Source organism: Drosophila melanogaster, chromosome 3R, assembly GCF_000001215.4.
Source record: "Drosophila melanogaster chromosome 3R".
NCBI classification, from domain to species: Eukaryota; Metazoa; Arthropoda; class Insecta; order Diptera; family Drosophilidae; genus Drosophila; species Drosophila melanogaster.
Genome location: NT_033777.3, coordinates 22,351,660 through 22,372,815, shown reverse-complemented (window position 1 = coordinate 22,372,815; position 21,156 = coordinate 22,351,660). Strand labels below are relative to the sequence as shown.

At 46.1% G+C, this 21,156-nt stretch overlaps 8 protein-coding genes across 18 annotated transcripts; 3 read left to right on the top strand and 5 right to left on the bottom strand.

The window, feature by feature from the left end:
* Positions 1-69: 69 nt before the first annotated feature.
* On the bottom strand, positions 70-5,280 carry PyK (Pyruvate kinase). Of its 2 annotated transcripts, none has more exons than NM_170004.2 (4): positions 5,148-5,280; positions 649-2,038; positions 434-590; positions 70-347 (listed from the first exon to the last, which is right to left on the bottom strand). In NM_170004.2, exons 2-4 carry the CDS (start codon positions 2,015-2,017, stop codon positions 335-337), a joined length of 1,539 nt encoding a protein of 512 aa, NP_732723.1. In that variant the 5' UTR covers positions 2,018-2,038; positions 5,148-5,280; the 3' UTR covers positions 70-334. The 2 variants fall into 2 exon arrangements, with proteins under 2 accessions (NP_732723.1, NP_524448.3); NM_079724.3 differs by lacking the exon at positions 5,148-5,280 and adding an exon at positions 3,251-3,534.
* Positions 5,281-5,442: 162 nt separating this feature from the next.
* Polr3F (RNA polymerase III subunit F) lies at positions 5,443-6,736 on the top strand. Of its 2 annotated transcripts, NM_001260308.1 has the most exons (4): positions 5,443-5,462; positions 5,538-5,598; positions 5,658-6,054; positions 6,113-6,736. In NM_001260308.1, the coding sequence occupies exons 3-4, from the start codon at positions 5,662-5,664 to the stop codon at positions 6,599-6,601; spliced, it is 882 nt and encodes a 293-aa protein (NP_001247237.1). In that variant the 5' UTR covers positions 5,443-5,462; positions 5,538-5,598; positions 5,658-5,661; the 3' UTR covers positions 6,602-6,736. The 2 variants fall into 2 exon arrangements, with proteins under 2 accessions (NP_001247237.1, NP_651029.1); NM_142772.1 differs by lacking the exons at positions 5,443-5,462; positions 5,538-5,598 and having other exon boundaries at positions 5,657-6,054.
* A 96-nt stretch (positions 6,737-6,832) lies between these two features.
* On the top strand, positions 6,833-8,243 carry CG5382 (uncharacterized protein). Its single transcript, NM_170003.3, has 5 exons — positions 6,833-7,104; positions 7,168-7,279; positions 7,347-7,540; positions 7,596-7,797; positions 7,859-8,243. The coding sequence occupies exons 1-5, from the start codon at positions 7,003-7,005 to the stop codon at positions 8,146-8,148; spliced, it is 900 nt and encodes a 299-aa protein (NP_732721.1). The 5' UTR covers positions 6,833-7,002; the 3' UTR covers positions 8,149-8,243.
* On the bottom strand, positions 8,236-10,196 carry CG7071 (uncharacterized protein). Of its 3 annotated transcripts, none has more exons than NM_001300534.1 (4): positions 9,870-10,196; positions 9,529-9,809; positions 8,689-9,462; positions 8,236-8,619 (listed from the first exon to the last, which is right to left on the bottom strand). In NM_001300534.1, exons 3-4 carry the CDS (start codon positions 9,284-9,286, stop codon positions 8,309-8,311), a joined length of 909 nt encoding a protein of 302 aa, NP_001287463.1. In that variant the 5' UTR covers positions 9,287-9,462; positions 9,529-9,809; positions 9,870-10,196; the 3' UTR covers positions 8,236-8,308. The 3 variants fall into 3 exon arrangements, with proteins under 3 accessions (NP_001287463.1, NP_651027.1, NP_996266.1); NM_142770.2 differs by having other exon boundaries at positions 9,870-9,919; NM_206543.2 differs by having other exon boundaries at positions 9,529-9,921.
* Positions 8,236-10,196, bottom strand: Muted. Of its 2 annotated transcripts, none has more exons than NM_001300535.1 (4): positions 9,870-10,196; positions 9,529-9,809; positions 8,689-9,462; positions 8,236-8,619 (listed from the first exon to the last, which is right to left on the bottom strand). In NM_001300535.1, the coding sequence occupies exons 1-3, from the start codon at positions 9,898-9,900 to the stop codon at positions 9,292-9,294; spliced, it is 483 nt and encodes a 160-aa protein (NP_001287464.1). In that variant the 5' UTR covers positions 9,901-10,196; the 3' UTR covers positions 8,236-8,619; positions 8,689-9,291. The 2 variants fall into 2 exon arrangements, with proteins under 2 accessions (NP_001287464.1, NP_001036744.1); NM_001043279.1 differs by having other exon boundaries at positions 9,870-9,919.
* A 248-nt stretch (positions 10,197-10,444) lies between these two features.
* Positions 10,445-12,034, top strand: JMJD6 (Jumonji domain containing 6). Of its 2 annotated transcripts, none has more exons than NM_142769.4 (1): positions 10,445-12,034. In NM_142769.4, exon 1 carries the CDS (start codon positions 10,521-10,523, stop codon positions 11,745-11,747), a length of 1,227 nt encoding a protein of 408 aa, NP_651026.1. In that variant the 5' UTR covers positions 10,445-10,520; the 3' UTR covers positions 11,748-12,034. Both variants share the same exon structure in this region, with proteins under 2 accessions (NP_651026.1, NP_001262832.1).
* A 70-nt stretch (positions 12,035-12,104) lies between these two features.
* Sar1 (Secretion-associated Ras-related 1) lies at positions 12,105-16,131 on the bottom strand. 4 transcript variants are annotated; one of them, NM_170001.3, is made up of 6 exons: positions 15,769-16,131; positions 15,145-15,285; positions 14,325-14,444; positions 14,188-14,253; positions 13,056-13,291; positions 12,105-12,979 (listed from the first exon to the last, which is right to left on the bottom strand). In NM_170001.3, exons 2-6 carry the CDS (start codon positions 15,185-15,187, stop codon positions 12,863-12,865), a joined length of 582 nt encoding a protein of 193 aa, NP_732718.1. In that variant the 5' UTR covers positions 15,188-15,285; positions 15,769-16,131; the 3' UTR covers positions 12,105-12,862. The 4 variants fall into 4 exon arrangements, with proteins under 4 accessions (NP_732718.1, NP_732719.1, NP_732717.1 ...); NM_170002.3 differs by having other exon boundaries at positions 16,018-16,131; NM_170000.3 differs by having other exon boundaries at positions 16,067-16,131.
* A 420-nt stretch (positions 16,132-16,551) lies between these two features.
* On the bottom strand, positions 16,552-21,120 carry rdhB (retinol dehydrogenase B). Of its 2 annotated transcripts, NM_001275902.1 has the most exons (6): positions 20,923-21,120; positions 20,346-20,505; positions 20,120-20,285; positions 19,941-20,067; positions 16,989-17,124; positions 16,552-16,867 (listed from the first exon to the last, which is right to left on the bottom strand). In NM_001275902.1, exons 2-6 carry the CDS (start codon positions 20,484-20,486, stop codon positions 16,691-16,693), a joined length of 747 nt encoding a protein of 248 aa, NP_001262831.1. In that variant the 5' UTR covers positions 20,487-20,505; positions 20,923-21,120; the 3' UTR covers positions 16,552-16,690. The 2 variants fall into 2 exon arrangements, with proteins under 2 accessions (NP_001262831.1, NP_651024.1); NM_142767.2 differs by lacking the exon at positions 20,923-21,120 and having other exon boundaries at positions 20,346-20,571.
* Between the last annotated feature and the right edge of the window lie 36 nt (positions 21,121-21,156).

Here is a 21,156-nt window from a genome sequence, read left to right as displayed (position 1 = left end):
GGATGTGGATCTCGTACATGCAGACCTAATACCCAAAGGTTCCAAGTATAAGGAGAAAATGGCACATTACTTTCCATACGTACATAAATACAGTGATGACTTTATTATAATTTTCGAAGAAATCTCTATTATTCAACAATGGTATAGTATATTTGTGTGTCTGTTTGAGGCCCGGGCCGGCCTTCGGCGCTTCTGACAGCGGTTCCAGCAGCCTCCTGCAGTTTCCAATATTCCGAATATTGTGTAATTAATAAATTAACTTGGTTATTAACAGTAATCAACGCGACGCCCGCGGCAGCTGCGACGCATCCAGGTACTTCCTGAGCGGCAGAATTTATTCGACGGTGCTGAAATGATAGATAATTGCGTTAGTTTTGTTGATATAATTTTTGCACAGATACATATATATCTACATGCTAGAATTTAAACTTACACAATGCGGATGGTGTTGGTGAAGCCGGAGCCCTGCTTCCAGCCGGTAACCACCACGACGGAATCGCCGGTCTTGATGAAGCCGTTCTTCTTTCCGACCTGCAGACCGAACTGCACGCGCACGTCCACGTCCTTCAGCCAGTCACCAAGACCGGGCTCTGCAAGTACAAGCCAGAGTTATAATTTAAAGAACGACCTGGAGAAACAAAAACCTACCCTTGTAGATGAGTGGCACCAGTCCACGGTAGAGATGGGCCTGTCGGGCGGTCTGCGCGAAACGGGTGACCGCGATGATGGGGCAGCGTGGGCGGTACTTGCTCACCTGGAAGGCCGACTTGCCGCTGGTGGTGATCACCACGATGGCGGAGGCCTTGGCCTTGGTGGCAGCCTCAACGGCAGCGATGGCAGCCGCGTGAGAGGCATCGATGGTACCAGCGCCGCGAACCAAGTCGTTAAAGAGGTTCTGGTGCCAGAGGGCAGCCTCGGCCTCCTTGCAGGTCTTGGCCATGGTCAGGACGCACTCCAGCGGGTACTCGCCCTTGGCGGTCTCACCAGACAACATGACGCAATCAGCACCATCGAGCACAGCGTTGGCCACATCAGAGATCTCAGCGCGAGTGGGACGTGGCTTCTTCACCATTGACTCCAACATCTGAGTGGCGCAGATCACAGGCTTGCCAGCCTTGTTGCAGCGGGCAATCATGGCCTTCTGGGCGAGGAACACCTTCTCGGCGGGAATCTCAATACCCAGATCTCCACGGGCCACCATAATGCCATCACCGGCCTCGATGATCTCGTCCAGGTTGTGCATGCCCTGCTGGTTCTCGATCTTGGAAATGATCTTGATGTTCTTGCCCTTCTCGCCAAGAACCTTACGGATCTCGGTCAAAGCAGCGGCGTTGCGGATGAACGAAGCAAAGATCATGTCCACTTCCTGCTCCACACCGAACAGCAGATCGCTCTTATCCTTCTCGGAGACGGCAGGCAGATCGACGGGCACGCCTGGCAGGTTCACACCCTTGCGGGAACCCAGAGAGCCGCCGTTCTCCACCTCGCAGGTGAGGGAATCCTTGCCTACCTCGCGGACAATCAGTGAGATCAGACCGTCATCGACGAACACCCGGTTGCCGGGCTTCACCACATTGACAATGTTCTCGTAGTCCACGTACACAATCTCCAGAGAGCCCTTCTCCAGGAATTCCTTGTTGGTGGTCAGCTTGATCTTCTCGCCCTTCTTCAGCTCAATCTCGGCGGTGCCGCTGCCTCCGATCAGACCGGTACGGATCTCGGGCCCCTTGGTGTCCAGGGCAATGGCCACGGGGTGTTCGTAGCCCAGCTTGGCCGAGTAGTTCTTCACCGCCTGGCGCACATTGGCCACGGTGGCGGCATGGTACTCGTGCGATCCGTGAGAGAAGTTCATGCGCGCGATGTTCATGCCGGTGGCCATCATCTTCTCCAGCATCTCCACGCTGCTGGAGGCAGGTCCGATGGTGCACACGATTCCGGACAGACGCACATGGGGCACTGGCGAGTCGAACTGCAGACGGCACATGTGCTCCAGTTGGGTATCAGCTCCTGCGGCCATGTTTTGGGGTACTTCGTTGGGCTGCAAAATGAAAACTATACTTAATTCTGTTTGTTTTCATTTCTCTTCATATTTATAAACAGCGCGAATTGATTCTTTATTTTTAGAAATCAACACGCTGATTGCCAACTTTTGCAATAAAACAGGTTAAAGTCGTGTTTATTGATTTTAAGCATTTATTTCCAATTTACGCTAATAATCAGAAGTCTCTTCCTAGCAACAAGAAACCCTACGCGTTTTAAAAACTACCAAGTTCTAGCAAAAAATAAAAAAACCAACTAGTTTTATGATATTAAAATCATGCCCTGGTGAAGTCATGCAATGCGAAACACATTTAGGACCCCAACATAAACGTGGCGAATGCGTGCAAAACTCATGATAACCCTTCTTCATATCAACGAATATAAATCGATACAGTTTTTATCGACCAAATTAAATGTTTACCACCGGCTTATAAATAGAACCAAACGGGCCAAATACGGCGATTTAAGCCCAAATGCTCGCCGCACCAATCATTTTTCATGACCAAAAGGAATGATTGAAATATTTGTGAACTGACAGATAAAATAGAGCTATTTACATATAAAGGTAATGATTTTAAATAATCTAATAATCCTAATTAAAATGATAACGTTATATATTAACAGTATTTTATCATTCTGATGGTACTTAGTAGCATGTGTAAATAAGCCATTGATAAAACTTGACATATAAAATGTTATAATCGATTACCAATATTAAATGATGCTGTTGCGTTAAATACTATTTGTTAACTCTTACGATTGCTTAAATTATCAAAATATTTATTCGCACTGTGCATGTTATGTTTTGAAAAACGCAAAGCTGTCGCTGCAGAATTCGCTGATGTAAACAAAGTGCGTGTACTTGAAGTGCTTGAGTGGATGGGCGTGGGTGGTTAGGGGTGTCCCCCGTAGAGAGGACCTGAGAAAGGCAGAGCGGAAGAGAGAGTGGCAGAGAGAAAGCAGCAGGCGGAAGAAAAGTGTGCAGCGAAGCCGACACCGGCAGCGCTGCACATCTGCACCGCCGAAGGTCAGTTCTGCCGACCGCGACCGACAGAATTTTCTCAGCTGCAGTTGCATAATTGTCTTTTCCCACATTTTCCTCCCCAATGACTCTGATATCGGGCCAACTCGCCAGCCAACTGATTATGGCGATTATGAATATCTTTATGGACCAACTCTGGGGGCTTCCATTACCGTGACATTGGCCTACCTTCAGCTGCGGTGCCTCATCGTAGATGGTTACGTTCACCATTTTGTTGCCTACCGAACGGGTAGTATGTAACCAACGGGAATCGCACTTGGGATCGAGATCGGTCTGACGATATAGACGACTATATCTTCTTGCAACTGCACACGCAACTCCACGCACAACAACACACACAACGCAGCGGCTAGCCGAATGCAATATTTTGGCAATATATCTTCCAAGTTTGAGACGAAAATCGGGATATATGGAAAATCGGACGCGGCGAGGACGAGACAAAAAGTTCGACTGCCACACAGATTTTTTGGCAAGCGGAAATTTTCCTAGCCGCAGAAAAAGCGCTCAGAATGTCGGTAGCCCGACAGCAAAGAGAGCATAAACGCAGAGGAGAGAGAGTTTGGGCCCAAGAGGCAAGAGGCGGACGCAACAGGCCACCCCTAAAGAGACAACATTGGTGAGCGAGCAAGAAGGGTATATTCAAGGGTATGCTCGACCAGGGACTGCCAGCTGCTCAGTCGACCAAGTGGCCTTACCGCTATTCCCAATATAATTCCGAGTGAAATATAACCTTAATCTTACAATACTGCATATAAAAATTAATAAAGATATTATCAAATGGAAAAGATAGAGGCTCAAATTATCATTCGATATTTAAGTATAAGTAAAGTGTTTAGCAGGATCAAGATATGCTATTGTGCCAACATACCCTAACTCCCTTCGCGTAAGGGGATGCGAAAAGTTTATCCAAAAAGGAAGCTCCGAAGTTAACTGGCGCAAAGCTCCGTTGCTAGGCTGGCCGGCAATCGGATAGAACAGAAGGTTCAACGATCCATTACGATTATTAATTTTTGCATATAAATTTGCATTGTACAGAAGTATGTGTATATATGATTATATGGACACGTGATGTCAGTATGTGTGTGCGTGGTAAACAAAAAACCGATCATCAGCTGTTAGACGGCGCTTATCAGCTGGCAATACAGAAAAAAAGCAACGCGGAAAAGAGCCCACTGTCCAACTGTCCCACTTCCACCTAGAATTCCACTGTGCTGACCTTGACAACCTAATCTCCTCCACAGAAAACAGCTTCGTCTCGCTCGCACTGCCATTATGCAAGTGCGTGAGCATCTACTTTCCTTTTATCTTCCGCTCTCTCTTTCGCTCATCGTGAGTGACACGCGCAGAAACCGTGCAAGTAAAGCTCGCCGGCCTGCAGCTTTTGTCGCCGGAAAACGCACGAGAAAAGTTCTGAAAGTGAAAGTGCTTTTCCAGGCTTCAGTCAATATGTAATGAGTACTATGTGCCGTACTATTTAACCTTGAACTTGTGGATAAAGGACGTTAGCGCCGTTAACATTTTGAAGCTCGGGTCTGCAACAACAAATGCTTATCACTGAGACGCCGAAACAGCAACAAAATTTCAAATATAATTCAGACAATCCGGCACAGAGCAAATTTATGCAAAATTACTCATCATCGCTGAAAGCGTCGTCGTCACAGAGCAATTAAACAATTGCGATAGTGGAAGTTTACAGCGGTTCAAGATTATTATTGCTGCATTATTTCCGATGGCATGTTTAATAGGGTGTGATTGCGATGGTGTAGGTTATTTTACTTGTGGCGCGCTCCGCATGGAATGACTTCTATTTCACCTTTACACATTTCGCTAACGAGGTTCTTTTGAGATTGTATGGGTGTGCGAATTGAATTCGCAGCCGTGCTTGTGTGTATGTGTTTTGTGAGGCGGCAAACGCAATTCTACATAATGTGGAGAAATTGCTTGCATCATCAACAACAGCAAAAACAAATGTCTTGCCCCCGCCAATTTCGTTAGCAAAATTTCTAGCGTATTATAATGGAATGATGTTTAGCTTGAGGTCGTATCAAGAAGATCTGATAATTACCTGTTTTTGACAGTAAAGGTGAACTCGCGGAAAGATGTATTTGCTCTTCCTGTTTTGGAATTATTTTAATTCAATTTAAATGCACAGGCAGCGAACACTCCAATCAGAAACAGTGCGTCCGGCGATCTGTTCGAAAAAACAGTTGGCACCAATGAGCCTAAAAAAGCCACTCGTTTTTAAAATAAATACCATTTGGTATATACATACCAGATTCACGATATAACATTTGGGGTCTTCGGAAAGCTTTAAATTTTATTTAAAGCAATTTGTAATAAAGCCTAAAACATATGCTCCTTATTTATCCTCATTTATTCAGTTGCGTAAAGTATTATTTTTAATAGAACAAACTTATATTTTTAAAATTGGTTTGTGATTTTTGTTATTTTTTAGCTTCTTCTTAGCAGCGGTAGCCATTCGCCCGGAACCGTTTGTTTTTGTTTTGCTTTTCACGGTAAGCGTGTTGTTTTTCTCGATTTAATTGAATTTTAAATAACAAATTTTCGAGAATAGAAAAATGGCCACTGAGGTGTCGCAACTTTTGCTGGCGGTGGTCCAGGGCATCCCAGCCGGTGCCACCAACGATGACCTGACCAAGGCGCTGCCCGATGTGCCGGCGGCCACGCGGGTGGAAGCTTTGAATATACTGCTGCAGGAGGGCGGGATCGAGATCCTGAAGAAGGGTGAAAAGCTGGTGTACCGTGCCAAGGACCCGGAAAAGAAGAGTGCCCTGCCCAAGGATGCGGACAATGAGGAGAAGGTCGTCTACGGCATTGTTGAGGAGGGCGGCAACAAAGGCATCTGGATTAGGGATATACGTATGAAGTCCAACCTGAACATGATACAGCTCAACAAGATCCTCAAGAACCTAGAAACCAAGAAGCTCATCAAGGCGGTCAAGTCGGTGAACGTAGGTTCTATGATCCCATATTCCAAGTTCAATGTGATTCCAAATTTTCTTCGCGCAGGCCAGCAAAAAGAAAGTGTACATGCTGTACAACCTAGAGCCGGATCTCTCCATTACGGGAGGAGCCTGGTACCAGGATCAGGACTTTGAGGTGGAGTTTGTGGATGTGCTCAACCAGCAGTGCCTGCGCTTTCTGCAAATGAAACGCGACAGTGCGGAAAAGAAGCGCGAGGGGCCACTGGCCTTCAAGCAGATGTCTTGCTGCACGGTGAACGAGGTTCAGAAGTTCATCTCGGACTTGGGCATCAGCAAGGTTAATCTGGCGGAGGCCGATCTGGAAACAATTCTCAAAACAGTGGTGTACGACGGCAATGCGGAGCGAGTGCGCCAGCAGGATGGATCCTTCGTCTACCGGGCGGTGAACGCCCCACTTCCTCCGACTGGTCTGGTCCAGATGCCATGTGGCATTTGTCCCGTCATCAAAAACTGCTCCAATTGTGGCGATGTAACTGCTATAACTTGTGAATATATGCGAGATTGGTTGGATTAGGGATTAGCTCGAAAACTCTGGATTTTATTTTATATTAAGTATTACAAATTGAACTTATTGTTTATTAAGCTTTTTGTAGCACAAACATTATTAACTCTTAAATGTTATGGTTACCATAAAAAAAAGGAAAATTTGAAACCGATTTTTTAAATCGCAAACACATATCGTATTTCATCATTCATCGCTACGATATTCGCAGAATATGTCAGCTGGTTGCCAATCGCCCGGAACGCATGAACAGATACGTGGCTGTTGAATATGTGAATGAAAACTCGAAAATTCCGACAAAAGCTGCGAAACGAAATAAAATTTAATTTTATTGAGGCGTTATTATGCGATAGCTGTCCCAAGGCCGCCAAGTGCAATTCCTCCGCCGCCTTAGGAACCCCGAATTTAAGGAAATGGGTTTGTGCAAGTGCCCCAAGCGCCTGGTGACCAACCAGTTTTGCTTTGAGCATCGAGTCAATGTTTGCGAACACTGTATGGTTCAGTCTCATCCAAAGGTAAGGATTCCTGTCCTCTAGTTTTATGGATGCTTGGAATACACCATATCCACTCTTTTTCAGTGCATTGTGCAGTCGTATCTGCAGTGGCTGCGGGACAGCGACTACATCTCCAACTGCACTCTGTGCGGCACCACATTGGAGCAGGGCGATTGCGTGCGCCTCGTCTGCTACCGTAGGGATCTGCCAGTTTTGAGCTAATCCAGACACCACACACTTACCCATAATCCTGCCATTTCCAGATGTTTTCCACTGGGACTGCCTGAACGCCCGCCAAGCCGCACTGCCTGCCAACACAGCCCCTCGGGGTCACCAGTGCCCCGCCTGCAGTGTGGAGATCTTTCCCAACGCCAACCTGGTCTCCCCGGTGGCCGATGCTCTGAAGAGTTTCCTGTCGCAGGTTAACTGGGGCAGAAATGGCCTGGGACTCGCCCTGGTAAGCATTCCGGGCAGTAAGCTTGTAATCAATTTAAATGTTGAATCTTTCCCAGCTCTCTGAGGAGCAGAGCAGCAGTCTGAAGGCCATTAAGCCCAAGGTGGCAAGCCAGGCGGCTGTCAGCAACATGACCAAAGTGCACCACATCCATTCCGGTGGCGAGCGAGAGCGCACGAAGCCCAATGGCCATGACGCCGTGAGCCCACATTCCGTGCTCCTAATGGATGCATTTAATCCCCCAAGTGCGGGCGACTACGGTGCGCATAATCTAGCATACACTTTGAGTCATATTATAATTATAATCTTACGCACCTGCAGCCAGCAGCAGAAGACCGCTGCTGCCCCGTCAGTCGCCAATTGGTGGGACAGATCGAGACGATAATAAGTACCAGCGCCGCACTCCTGCGGAATTGTTCTCGCGATGGACACGCCGCTTCTATGCGCCCTCCTCGCGGCCGCCGTGGCGTCGCACTTGGTTCCTGGTGACCGCCGGCATTTTGGCCTTTGTCTTGTTCGTCTATCTTATGGCCTGGCTGGGTCGCGGAGGATCTGATGCCGTGGACGAGGGCTGGAATAACCCCAATCCACAGCCGAACCACTACGAATAGGGTGTGCATTCACGGTCGAAATAAGCATACGTAGCATATAATCGATATCCAAGTCCCCGATTCCGAAAGAATAAAACTTTTACAGCTATTTATATAACCTAACATTGCAAAGCGAAATAATACAACGACAAAGAACGATTTTTACTCGCAGATCATCTATCTAGTCAACATGGGGTTTCAATGTCTGGACTTGACTTCCCTCGGCGGGCGGGGTGCGCTTAGCCGGCGTCGATGGCTGCGGCTTACGTTTGGGCGCGTCCAAGACCTCATCGTACTCGTGCAGCTTCTTGGCCAGGAAGTACATCTCAGCCAGGGCTATGATGAGCGCTACAATCACGCCCAGCAAGATGCGAAAGCCGAAAGGCAGCGGGCCCACCATCAAATTGACGCCGAAAAAGCCGAACGTAAAGCCAGCGGCCACGGAGAAGATGAACTGCACCACGGCAATGATTTGCTTGTTAAGGCTCTTAACTGAAAGGGAAGGGAAGAAGAAAAAGGTTTTAAAAGGGCGGATCTAACAAGCTGGGCGTATTCACTTACTCTGATAGCTGATAGTGTCCTCTGGATAGTGTTTTAAGCCGGCATCCACATTCTTGGTCATTTTGAGGTAATCCCGATTTTGTTGCTCTGCGCGAAGACGTTGGCAGCGCGCTTCTAGCTCAGGATTGCGCGGCTTCATTTCGTTTTCGGGCAGGAGCAGATCACAGGACTCAATTAGCTGATGCAGAAAGACTTGGCAGTGATCCTGACGACGCAGTTCAGCCAGTGTTTTTGAGAGCCAGTGCAGGTCGGTTAAGTATAGGAAATGTTTAACCTCCCTTGTTGACTTTGCGTCATCACTATCCTTGACCCCTGAATCTGGTTCCGATTTATCCTTAGCAGGTTCTTCTGGTTTGTCGGCTAGGTTTTCAGTTAGTTTTGTCAACAGCTCGTAATTGAGTTTTGGTCGTTTGTACTCCAAGCCCGCATCCTTGATAATCCTAATAGAGGTGGGCAGTGTGTGGCCTCTTTGCTTCATAATCTTGGCCACATTTTCGGGCAACTCCTTTAAGTGCTTCTTTTGGGCGTCCAGAAAGTCAAGCAGCTTCTTTGACGGCACAAGGCGCACCCGCGGATCAACAATCGTTGACTTCAGCATAGTTTCTACTTGGCAATGTTAAGCTTTAGTTGCAAATCTGAGTAAAGCTCTGCGATTTCCTCCTCCTTCTCCTCGAATGAGTTCTCGATTCGGCGATAGCCGTGCTCCAAATTGGTTAGGAACTCCGCCCGGCGTTGCTCACGTGCCAGTCGCGCCTCCTGCAACTGGGTGCTAGCCTGCAATTCGAACGGAAGACCAATTAATCAATGATAAACAGGCGGAGATTACGCTGGCCCACTAACAGTTCGTTCCACCTTCGCTTTCGCCAAGAGTGCGTTGACCCCGTCCAGCAGATGGCTGACTTCCGTGTCCAGTTGGGCGAGGTTCTCGGCTCCGCTACCCCTTCCGGTTGCACTGCACCGGGACAGATCGTACTTCAGAGATCCCACTGTTTCGGTGACCTGGAAAAGTTTCTCCACTTCGCTGTCGTTGCGCCGCACCTCGAAGTTCTCAAGAAAGGCCTCGATCTCGCCGTTTACGAACACGCGATGGTCTAGAATGCGAAGCGGCACCTTGTAGAGCTCTGGAAGAGTTGGTAGCACCTGGTTATTAACGATTTTACACTGCTTTTCAAAAACTCCACCTCGTCCGACTTGGCTTATCATTATTTTCATTCGCCCACAGCTGTCACATGAGAAATCGTAGCGAACCAGGGCTTCCACTATCGTATATCGTATGATATACTTAAGATGTTATCTTAAGTTATTTATCCATTAATTTTTGCATTGCTTTTGAGGCCTGTGCTTTAGCACAGATAGTATGAAAGATCCTGCTCACAATAGTTTTATTTTTAATTTTATTTATTTTGTACTTTGAATTTGGCTAACAAACGCTGGTCACCTTAAAGTCTTGCAGCCCTGGCTCTCAATGAAAATACAACTTACACTCGCGAGGGTTAAATTTAAGTGAGCGTTGGTGGGGGAACGGTTGAGTTTGGAACATGGGGAACATGGGGTAGTAGCGCACTACTACCATTTAGGTTCTTTTATGTATGGGCTGGTTCATACTGGACCTGTGTACAATTCTTTAATAATGAAATGTTTTGAAAATGTCCGTTTACTCGGTAAACATCTGATAAAACCAGTAAAGGAGTGCTTGTCTGGCGACCAGCTGAGTGACCAGGTGCGGTCCCGCGTCGCGTTTTCAGCATGTTCGAACCTGCGGCGTCTGGCCACACTGCACTCACGCTGCTTTAATTTCCAGGAGCTGTGGAAAATTGGCCAATTTCAGCAGGATGAGCGAGGAATTCAAGCTGCCCAAGCGTTCCCGCAAGCGCACACGTGAGGTGAAGCGCAAGGCTCGTCCGGAGCTGGACGGCGAGAATGCCTGGTCGGCCATGCGGTACTGTGAGAAGTTCGAGCCATTTTGGGATTTCACCGATAACCTGGAGCGGATCGAGGAGTCGCAGGTGCCGGAGTCGGAGTTCATCGAACGCTTCGAGCGACCCTACAAGCCGGTGGTCATTCGCGGCTGCACCGATGGCTGGTTGGCGCTGGAAAAGTGGACACTAGCCCGCCTGGCCAAGAAGTATCGCAACCAGAAGTTCAAGTGCGGCGAGGACAACGAGGGCTATAGCGTCAAGATGAAGATGAAGTACTACGTGGAGTACATGCAGAGCACGCGCGATGACAGCCCGCTGTACATCTTCGACAGCAGCTTCGGCGAACACCATCGTCGGCGCAAGCTCCTGGATGACTATGTGGTGCCCAAGTATTTTCGCGACGACCTCTTCCAGTACTGCGGCGAGAATCGTCGTCCGCCTTACCGCTGGTTTGTCATGGGACCGGCTCGCTCCGGCACCGGCATCCACATTGATCCACTGGGCACTAGTGCCTGGAACACGCTGATCCGCGGCCACAAGCGCTGGTGCCTGTTCCCCACCCAAACGCCCAAGGAGCTGCTCAAGGTCACCAGTGCCATGGGTGGCAAGCAGCGAGACGAGGCCATCACCTGGTTCAGCACCATATATCCGCGCACCCAGCTGCCTAGTTGGCCGGAGCAATACCGCCCCATCGAAGTGCTGCAGGGAGCAGGCGAGACTGTATTCGTGCCCGGCGGCTGGTGGCACGTGGTGCTCAACATGGACGACACCATTGCCATCACCCAGAACTTCAGTTCGCAGACGAACTTCCCCTGCGTCTGGCACAAGACTGTTCGCGGCCGGCCAAAGTTGTCACGCAAGTGGCTGCGCGTGCTGCGAGACCAGCGACCGGAGCTGGCCCAGATCGCCGATAGTATTAACCTGAACGAGAGCACCGGCTTCGCATCGGACAGCTCCAGCAATTCAAGCTCCTCCTCGTCGAGCAGCTCCTCGTCTTCGGAGGAGGAGGAGAGCGACGATGGCGGCGATTCCAACACGGACAGCGGCCAGGAGAGTCTGACGGCCAAGAAGAAAAAGAAGCGGCGCATGGCTGGCGGCGGCTCCGGGTCCGGCTCCATGGGCGGATCATCGCGTTCCTGATCCAGGGAGCGGGCCAAGCGCAAGGGCTTGCTCATGCGCCTCTTTCAACGCCAACTGATGCTGCTGAGAGGACTGCCCCGCCGCTGCCGGCTCAGTTAGCACTGAGGTCGCGATCATACTCTGCAGAGTTTTGTGTATTTTTCTACTTGGACCAGCATGTTTGCAGCTCCTGGATCCCGTGCTCGCCCTCATCGAATGCCTGCTCCCTGATTTCAATAGATGCTCCGGACGTGACTCATTAGCGTAAACCCTAAATGCAAATAAATAAATGAATCCAATATGTTTGTACATCGCTGGGTTTCATTCAAGCTCGGCACATAAATCCAATGCAAAACAACAATAGTCACCAATTTATGTATTTTACAAAATTACTTTTCTCCGTTTTATTTAGAATTCTGTCTGCAAACAAAAATGCTTTTTTATATAAATTGCTTTCCCTTTCGTATTGTATAAAAGAAACAAAGTACATCGATGACATGCAACTTAAAATTTTTAGCTAAACTAAGGTGTACCATTTATCGGAGGTCGAATCCTTATAGGGATGTACATAATGTTTTGCGGCCAAAGTAAACTATTTAGGAAATCAATAGCGACATTTACAATTCATAAACTTGAAATAAAGGTAGGTGGCTACATTTTATTGGCGAAACAGCGTTCGTTGAAAGCACATGCTCTTAAATAAATCACCTTTAATTTGCTATAATTTGTTACTCATAATTATTATTAAAAGTTTCCCTTGCGCACTCCGCGCATCCTTCAGCTCCTTACAATGTATCCCGATGTTCCAGATAGAAAAGTTGTCTTCACTTTGATGTTGTGTTCTGTTTTTCCCGCGATTTCTTGTGTGTTACAGATGTACATTGTATGGTTTTCTGTTTTTTTTTTTTTATTATTATGAAATATTTGTAATTGTTTTGTATAAATTAGAAATTGCGCACGCAGCTTCGTTTTGCTTAAGGTCTGACGGTTTGAATTGGGCTGGGTTCACATCCCTTGGGTTCTGTTCTTTCTGCGGTCTCTAATCATTTTTGGAAATTTTGTAGCCAAGTTTTCGGTTTTGAGTGTTGAGTGGTGTTCTTGAAAATATGGTGCTGGTGGTGGTTGCTAATGCTGACTTAATCGATATACTGCGCCAGCCAACGGAAACCCTCGCCGTAGCCCTGTCGCTTCAGCACGGAGCACATGAACAATTCCAGAGGACGGCCGGGCAAATCGGCGCGTGCAACTTTGCCCTGCAAGTCAAATGGATATCAATTATGTAGCAGGAGTAAGGAGGGAGGGAGGGAGGGAGGTGGTTTTGGTGCTCACCTTGCCGGTTGTTAGCTGATACAGTCCGAACACGTTTCTCAGCTCATCCTCGCTAGCCGCGCCGGGCTTATCGATTTTGTTGCCCAATATGAGCACGGGGCAGTTGGACAGCGCCTCATCCGTGAGCAGCGAATCCAGCTCGTTTTTGCTCTCCTGGAAGCGGCCACGGTCCCAGGCGTCTATTAAGAAAACGATGGCGTCCACAGCAGGGAAGTAGTCCTTCCAGACGCGTCGTGCTGCAGAAATAAGTAGATATGTCTCATAAATACAAAAGCAGCAGTTAGTCTTTAGATGGGTTAGTCTTCCGATTTTTGAATCAAGATTTGCAAGGGCACCTTAGTAGTCGCTGCTGTTGACCAACAATCTGTAATTTATATAACATCGCTAGAATAACAAAGCGCAAGTCACTGATATCAGGCACAAATCTGATATCTTTCCGCCGCTAAGAACCTTTCTACTTTAGTGTACCTAGTAGTTCCGAAGCGAAAACGATCGTCACGATGACGAGCTGCCTTAAAATGAGTGCTAGAGCTTCGTTATCAAAACAACTGGATTTCACGATGTTTGATCACTTTTCATAATGTTCATATTTATATACATATATCAACTGCATGTATGCGAGTTTTTCGTTTCTGTTTGTTATCTACATAGAGAATGTTTGCCTTCATAATATTAATAATAAATACGTCGCCTATATGTGCACAGTGGTAAGGAAGATAGTATTTGCGAAAATCAACAAGACACTAATTGCTTTCTAAACATAAATGAACATATTGATTGTATGCAATGGGTTAAATATTCTAGTATTCTGAGGTCTTCATAATCACAGTTGAGATAAGATGATAATTGAGATCTCTGGATGAGCTGCTTGTGACCACTGTGGTGGCATTGCTTCGAGTGTGTGGCGCTGATTGATCGCAACAAATGCTACGAGTGTAAGACGCACTGGCTGTATGGGTGACCTGATGCGCTATATTTCATGCTGATTGTCGTGGATCTGGCGGCTGCGCTTGCTTAGCCCTGCGATATTTGCATACTGGTCTATATTTAGTCGTGGGCACGTACGGAAAATAGCAACGATTTGGATGCACATTCACATTCCCCTGAGCTCTGGTCAAGATTAGGCACTTACCCTGAGTGTGGCCACCCAAGTCGAATGTAGTGAAGCGCATGTTGCCGATGGACAGCTCCTCGGATGCTGCAAGTCAATCATATTAGTTAATTAAAGTCACACACATAACCACTATTTAGTCCATGAAGGAAACTCACTTGGATGCAGTGTGGGCACATGCTGCGCCAGCTTATCATCTTTGAGCATATGCAAGAGTGTGGTTTTGCCAGCATTATCCAGGCCCAGGAACAATAATTTGCCAGACTTTTTCCACAGACCTGAAAACGAGAAAGTGTGTTGAATAGCCTTTTGACTTACGCGTCATCAATTAATATACGCAGCTAAACTAACACTAGTGGCGGCTCACTTGTGTTTGCCCAGCCACAGACAGCCGAATATACATTTGAGGTCGAGACAATAGCTCTTGGACTTCGGGCTAATTATTACCTTTGCTACCCAAAATGTTCGGCTATCATTAACCTGATTAAAGATCAAGCTATAACAAAAATGCGCTTATAACAACTGCTATCAGTTTGGCCTGCACTGTAGAACAGTACTTTTCGTATGGAATAATTTTAACTTTTAGCATTACAAAGCAAATAAAAGTGTAGCAGCCATCTGGAAGCGAGGAAAACCCTATCAAAAATGTCTGCTTAAATAATTGTGGCTGAAGAGTACATGGCTATGCAATCAAAATACCTTTTACAGAAGTGTATATTGTATATGCACCCTAGAGTAATGCATATTCAACGCGCATTTGTTGTGATAGAGAGACCTAATGGAAAGTTATAAGCTTTCGACACCTTATAGACACAGTTTAACCTCTAGATTTCGAGATAATCGCACGTTTAGAGCTATCACCACGACCTCCGCTGTACAGCCGTCGAATTTGGGTTTCTTTTGTGCGGCTGCCTTGTTGGCACTCGTTCAAGAAACGCCGCCCCAAGGCACAAGGTCGGCAATGGCGACGTTGCTTACCCAGGTATCCCAGCACTCCGGTGAACCAGTCCCAGATGAACATCCTGATGGTTTCGTGTGGCTATCGGTTGCGGGTGATTGGCTCCAAGAGCAGCTTGTGTGTGTTTATTGTGGGGGGAAGAGAGCTGCTGGGCTAGACGGCTGCCGGATCGAAAAGAGATATGGCATGGATAATGGGTTAGTGCGCATTTCGACTCAAGTTCAATGTCCAGCCACAGAAACACAATAAGAACAACAGCAGCGGCAGCAACAGCGGCTTGGTGTATAGGAAATCAATTTTACGGCGGCTCAACTTCCGGAACCTTGACACACATACAACAACACGCACACTCGAGCGGCGGGGACCTTGCGGATATAAGGAAGCAAATTCCTCCTGGCGGCGAAACATTCACTTGGGCCCATTATTTAGTTAATTAGGTTAAAACCTGTTCTTTGTCAACTGGGCAGCACTTTCTTTATTTCATTCTTTCTCTGCCTCCTGCCCTCTCGCTCGCTCACTGTCTGTGTGTGTGTGTGAGTGGCACTGGGTGTGCGCGTGTGTGTGCGTGTGCTGCCTGTCTGTGTGCAACTACGTGGTAACATGCATTATATTATACTTTATAATATCATTTCACGTTGGAGCACATTTCGTAATCACACTTTGGACGGCAGGTGCACGCCGATCTAAGCCGCACCCTCGAAAAAAGCATAAAAAGGGCGCAGACATCCGGACTTCCGATTCGAATTCGAATTGAGATTCGGATTTTGCACTACGTGGACGCATTTCGGAATTTAACTGCCCGCGGCTGCGGGTAGCTTGCGTTTGATATGGACTTTTACTTGCGCACTTGCTGTTGCCGCCGCGCGTTCGTATCGGTATTGGCGGCTGGTTACCGTGCGTCTGCTGTGTGTATTAATTGTCAACCTAATTCGCTTTTTCTACCTCACGTTTTTATTGGAGTCAGTTCAGTTTTTTTTAATCATAAGCCCCAGTGTGACCAATAAGCGAAAGCTGTGAAATATCGATGTTTGTTTCGTACCATCGATTTTGGGGGTAGCACGAGTAATCGATGTTTTGGTGGATAACTCTGCTAGAGCGAAGCGAGCCAAATCAAGAGTGGTTGTTGTACTCGCTAGCGATAGCTGTACAGCCCTGGTCTTTTGACTCAATCTGGCAGCCCTACCGCAAGGTGGCAACTCCACTACATGCGCGGGCAATTCCAATTCAAATGAATGAATGTATAAATGCATTCATAATGTTGCCAAACTATTTACACGCATTTAATGTTATATCGATTAGAGAATATGCAAAATATTATAAATGTTTAATTATCGTTTTATTGCATTTTTATGTTATTTGTAATAAGATGTTAATACAGATGTTATCTACAGATAACATCTTAAAGAATATAAAGTGTCGAAACAGTTGCTTGAAATGCAATAATGTAATTTTTTATATTTAAAAATATGTACATTTGTTCTCTTATTACATAGAAGAACATATACAAAATGTACAAATAATATCGTTTTGGGTAAAATGTAATTCTCTTGAAATTCAAACTAAAATTCAATCGACCTTCCGCATCTGCTGCAGGATGATGTCCTCCACCTGGACGCCATCGGGAGTGTTCAGCGCATACAACACGGCCTTGGCCACATCCCTTGCCTGCAGTTTGGGCAGCTCGGCTACCGCCTGCGAGTAAACACTAAGGAAATCCGTGTCTACCATGCCCGGGCAAATGCTCTGCAATGGAGGGATAAAAATGGAGAGGGTAACCAATGAGCAGACGCGTCATGTTTGCCGCATTTCCCGAGGATTAAGATGGAGGATGAGGCGCGCCATGTATGCACTGCATTTAACTTACCGTTAATTTAATATTTAATTTGAGAAAATGTATTTCCTGGCGCACCGTTTGGCAGAGGGCCGTAATTGCATGCTTCGTGGCCGGATAAACGCTGAATAAGGGCACCGGCACTTCCGGAATCCGATGGCCAAGCACGCTGTTGTCAAATGTTGTCCATACACATGTCCAGAGCAGAGCGAAGGAGGAGGCGGAGGAGTAGCATGAGCATCGTCCACATGCCAAGGTATGGCGGTGCGTCGGGGATGGAAAATAAAGACAAAGCGGGGTCACAAACGGCGGGTGTGCGTGGGTAAATAAAGTCAACACAACGGATTTCAAGCACTTAAAACGGCAACAAAAAACAAGTCGCCGTCGAACACCTACGGAAAATGATGGTCAGCAGCTGACGGGACATTTTTGCGTGCATTTTATGCAAACATTGCGTAAACTTCTTTTAATTTTACCCCCACACCTGACGAAAAAGCAAGAAAAGACTTAAAAACTTGTGCTATAATATTTTGATTGAATGCGAAATTTTTGGAAAAATAAGGGAATTATAAGTTACAACTAGTTTTTATATTTGCTACAAGATATTTAATTTAATTAAACTGATATTTTTATGAAGGCATTCATTCGAGTATCCTTTTTTTCGAGTGCATTTGGAAGAGCACGGGGTGGTACTTACGGCTCTGAGCCGGGGGCATTAAATGCAAACAATTGCCAACGTTGCTGCAGATGCTGGGCGGCCGGCATACCCTTGCAGTTTTTAATTAATTAAGTCTTAATATTATTGCACTGACATTAAGCGAAATGCATATGGACGACCGCCCAACTTCCACTGCCCACCTGTCAAGCCCCTTGACACACACACAGACACAGGCCCCCCGAAACGTCACATGCTCATTAGCAACGCCTCGGCTACGTTTCCAGAACGGAATTCTCTTTGACTCGCAACGCCGCCAAATAAATACATTTTCTCATTAATTAACGTTTGCAAAGTTCGAAGTCTCAGTTTCCACTGCCCTTTCCCGCTTTCCTTGCCTGTCCGCATTGCTCAATTGTATTCGATTGCGGACAATACGCTTGTGTCCGCTGCTCATTATGCCGGAAAAATGCGTATGAAAATTCCGGGAAATGCGTATTTACGGTGTGTCTTTAATGCACTTCGATGATGCACTTTCCGATTGCGTGGTAAAAAGTGGTAGGAATGTGGAGGTTACTCGAGAGCATATTAAAATGGTTCGTTAAGGTTTCCCTATGGTAAGTCTACATATCATGTTCTTACACAGCTAAATAAAAGAAGAACTACAAAGCTAACAAGAATCTCTACTTCAAAATAGTTAAATGAACATTTCAACATTTTTGACCAAGATAAAGCGTCACTGAAATCGTTTCAAGGCATTATATTAATCCAATTTTGAGCTTGCAATCTATTTTGCGCACACAGATTTCTGTTCGAATCGAATTGCCATCTTTGCGTAAACTAAAAGCCAATCAATAAATAAGATTGACGTTGGCTTTGTTGAATTTGCCTTAACATTTCCGCATGCTTACTGATTTTACAGCCATGAAAAAACCAAACATACACACACACAGAGACACTCACGCATGCACAACAAGCCGGTCAGCCCACCCACAGTGCGTATACGCAATTATTCAATTTTGCCTTTTGCTCATGGGCAATAATTGCTATCTGGTTGGGTGGGTGTGCGTATGCACTCAAGTAAATTTCATTAAAATTAAATCAATGCAATTTGAAATTAAAGCCATAGCGCAAATCAAACATGCGGATTTTAAATGCGGTACGCATTGGATTCCATGAAATAATAAAAATCACATCGACGACTGCCAATGGAGGAATGCAAAATGCAAATGCGAATGCAATACGCATTCGGCTTAATGCAAAATACTTAATTATGTTGAATAATTGAGTTGTTGTTGCTGTTGTTCTGGGCAAACACATTGGCCATGCAAAGCTTTTAATGCACCACCCGCACCGCAAAAACACGATGCGTGCCCCCACCGCGCTCAGCATTTAAATATCAATAAGTGTTTGTGCTGTTGTGCTTGTTTGTTTGCCGCATGGCTTTTAATTTAATTTAAATAACGCGGCGACCACTTCGAGCCCTTCGCTTTTGAGCGCATGCCTTTCGTATGCAAAATGCATTGAGCTGACCAACTCTGAGCGACACGGCTATTGACTGACCGCCTGCATTGTTTGCACTTTCATTAAGCCCCGATCGGCTGAACCCTTCGTCTAAGCCCGCCCTTGAGCCACCCACCACCATCCAACACAACCCACTATCCGCCACTCCGCCACCCAACACCATGGAGCCTACAGGACATAATTTGGCAAATATTTTGCCACTCAAGGCAGCAGCTTTTGGTCAGTTGTTTGCCCAGCACAAGCAAAACTATAAAGCAAATATGTACGAAAATGATTTACCTCCAACTCCATCGCTGTATGTATGCACACTGCCTTTGTCCGGCTCTGCACTAATTTCGATTTAAGCCCAATTTTCCTATTTCAGCTGGGTAAACAGCGCTCCCGAAATGATAACAATTACCCCCGAACAGCCAATTGTGCCTCTGTGTGTGTGTGTGTGTTTTGCAGTTGTGCTAATTTTGTAGCTCTATCTAATTGTCTCGAGTCAATAGACAATCCTTTCAAGTATAGCTTTCAATTGATGCCTCCCTCCTTTTAGTTGGCAACGAACACTTTCTACGGAATTGGCTTTAATTAAGGAACATTAAGTCGAGCTGTCAAAGTGTTGCAAGCAGAAAGGAAAGCAAAATGGTCATTGAACTTTACCCAAGTTTGGTATAAGGCTTAAGTGACAGCAGAAATATTGCATGCTTATTGAGAAATACTTAATAGGAAATATATAAAATATTTCTTTCATTTAACCTTTTGAAATTCAAGAGGACATTCCAGCCCTGCGGTATATACTTTTGGCCATGGTGGACACTCACCTGTTCATGACCACAATGTGACCGCGAACCTTGACCGCAGCCATGTGTTTCAGTGCCTCCCGCAGGCAGCTGGCGGTGGCCACCACATTCGTGTCGAACAGTTCCTTGATGTCCTTGGTGGGGGATTCTGAACTGAGGAATGTAGTCTCGGCAGTTCAGATTCTTTACGCTGCACTTACCGCTCAGGAAGTTGGCCTTCAGGATGCCAGCGTTGCAGATGAGCACATGAATGGCCTGGAATTTTTCACGAATCCAGTTAAAAGCACTGGCCAACTGCTCTTCATCATTGAGGTCACATTGCCGGGCAAAAATCTTTCCAACGCCGGTCACTTGATCCCTGAGTGCCTGTTTGAAGTCTCATAAAATGTATTCTATGGATGTATATTAATTAGTATTGGTCTGCACCTCAATGAGTTCCACTCGACGAGCTAGGCCCACAACTACCATTCCGGCATTGGCCAGTTCTATAGCTGTGGTAGCTCCAATGCCCACGGAGGCTCCAGTGACAACCGCCACCTTGTTGCGCCAGTAGAAATTATTTTCCATGATCAGAGATGTGTTAAATCTGAAGAGACAAGATGTTGTTTAAGCAAAGATAACCTTATGGCTTCGATTGCCAGTGACAACTGATGTTGGAAGCTGAAGGCGATCACTGAAACGTCTATCACAGCTGCAACACAGTGGCACAGTGGGTCTTGTTAATATGGAAACATAGTAAATGCCGTGCACTCTACATATTATTTAATAGTTAAAGTATAGGATTATATCAAAGCTGGGTTTATAGAGGAAATTGAGAAAGTATTAGGGTCCTTCAAAGTATATTTTTTTTATTTCAAGACACTAGAAATTTTGTGATGTAGATAAACATATCTTATTGTTTAAGCCAAACATCTCTCACAAGGCTTTAAGAATTAAGGAAACATTAATTTAGTATATAGGCTTTTAAAGAGTGTTCTTTATTTTTATCGTCGGCGTCTTTTACCATTGGGCTTGGATCATGGGGCACGCGTCGCTCTGGCTGAAGTCGGATTTAATTGATTGCAATTTACTGGCTGTCGTACTGTTCGTACTTGCATTGTGCGACTGTAGTTTGTAGTTTGCATTTGCCTAGTTGCACTTTGTGCCTCAGCCTCCGCTTTTCCCTTTCCCTTTTCTCATTCATGGAGCATTGCACTCGTTTGCATTTCACTTCTAGTTTAAGCTATCTTTTTTTATG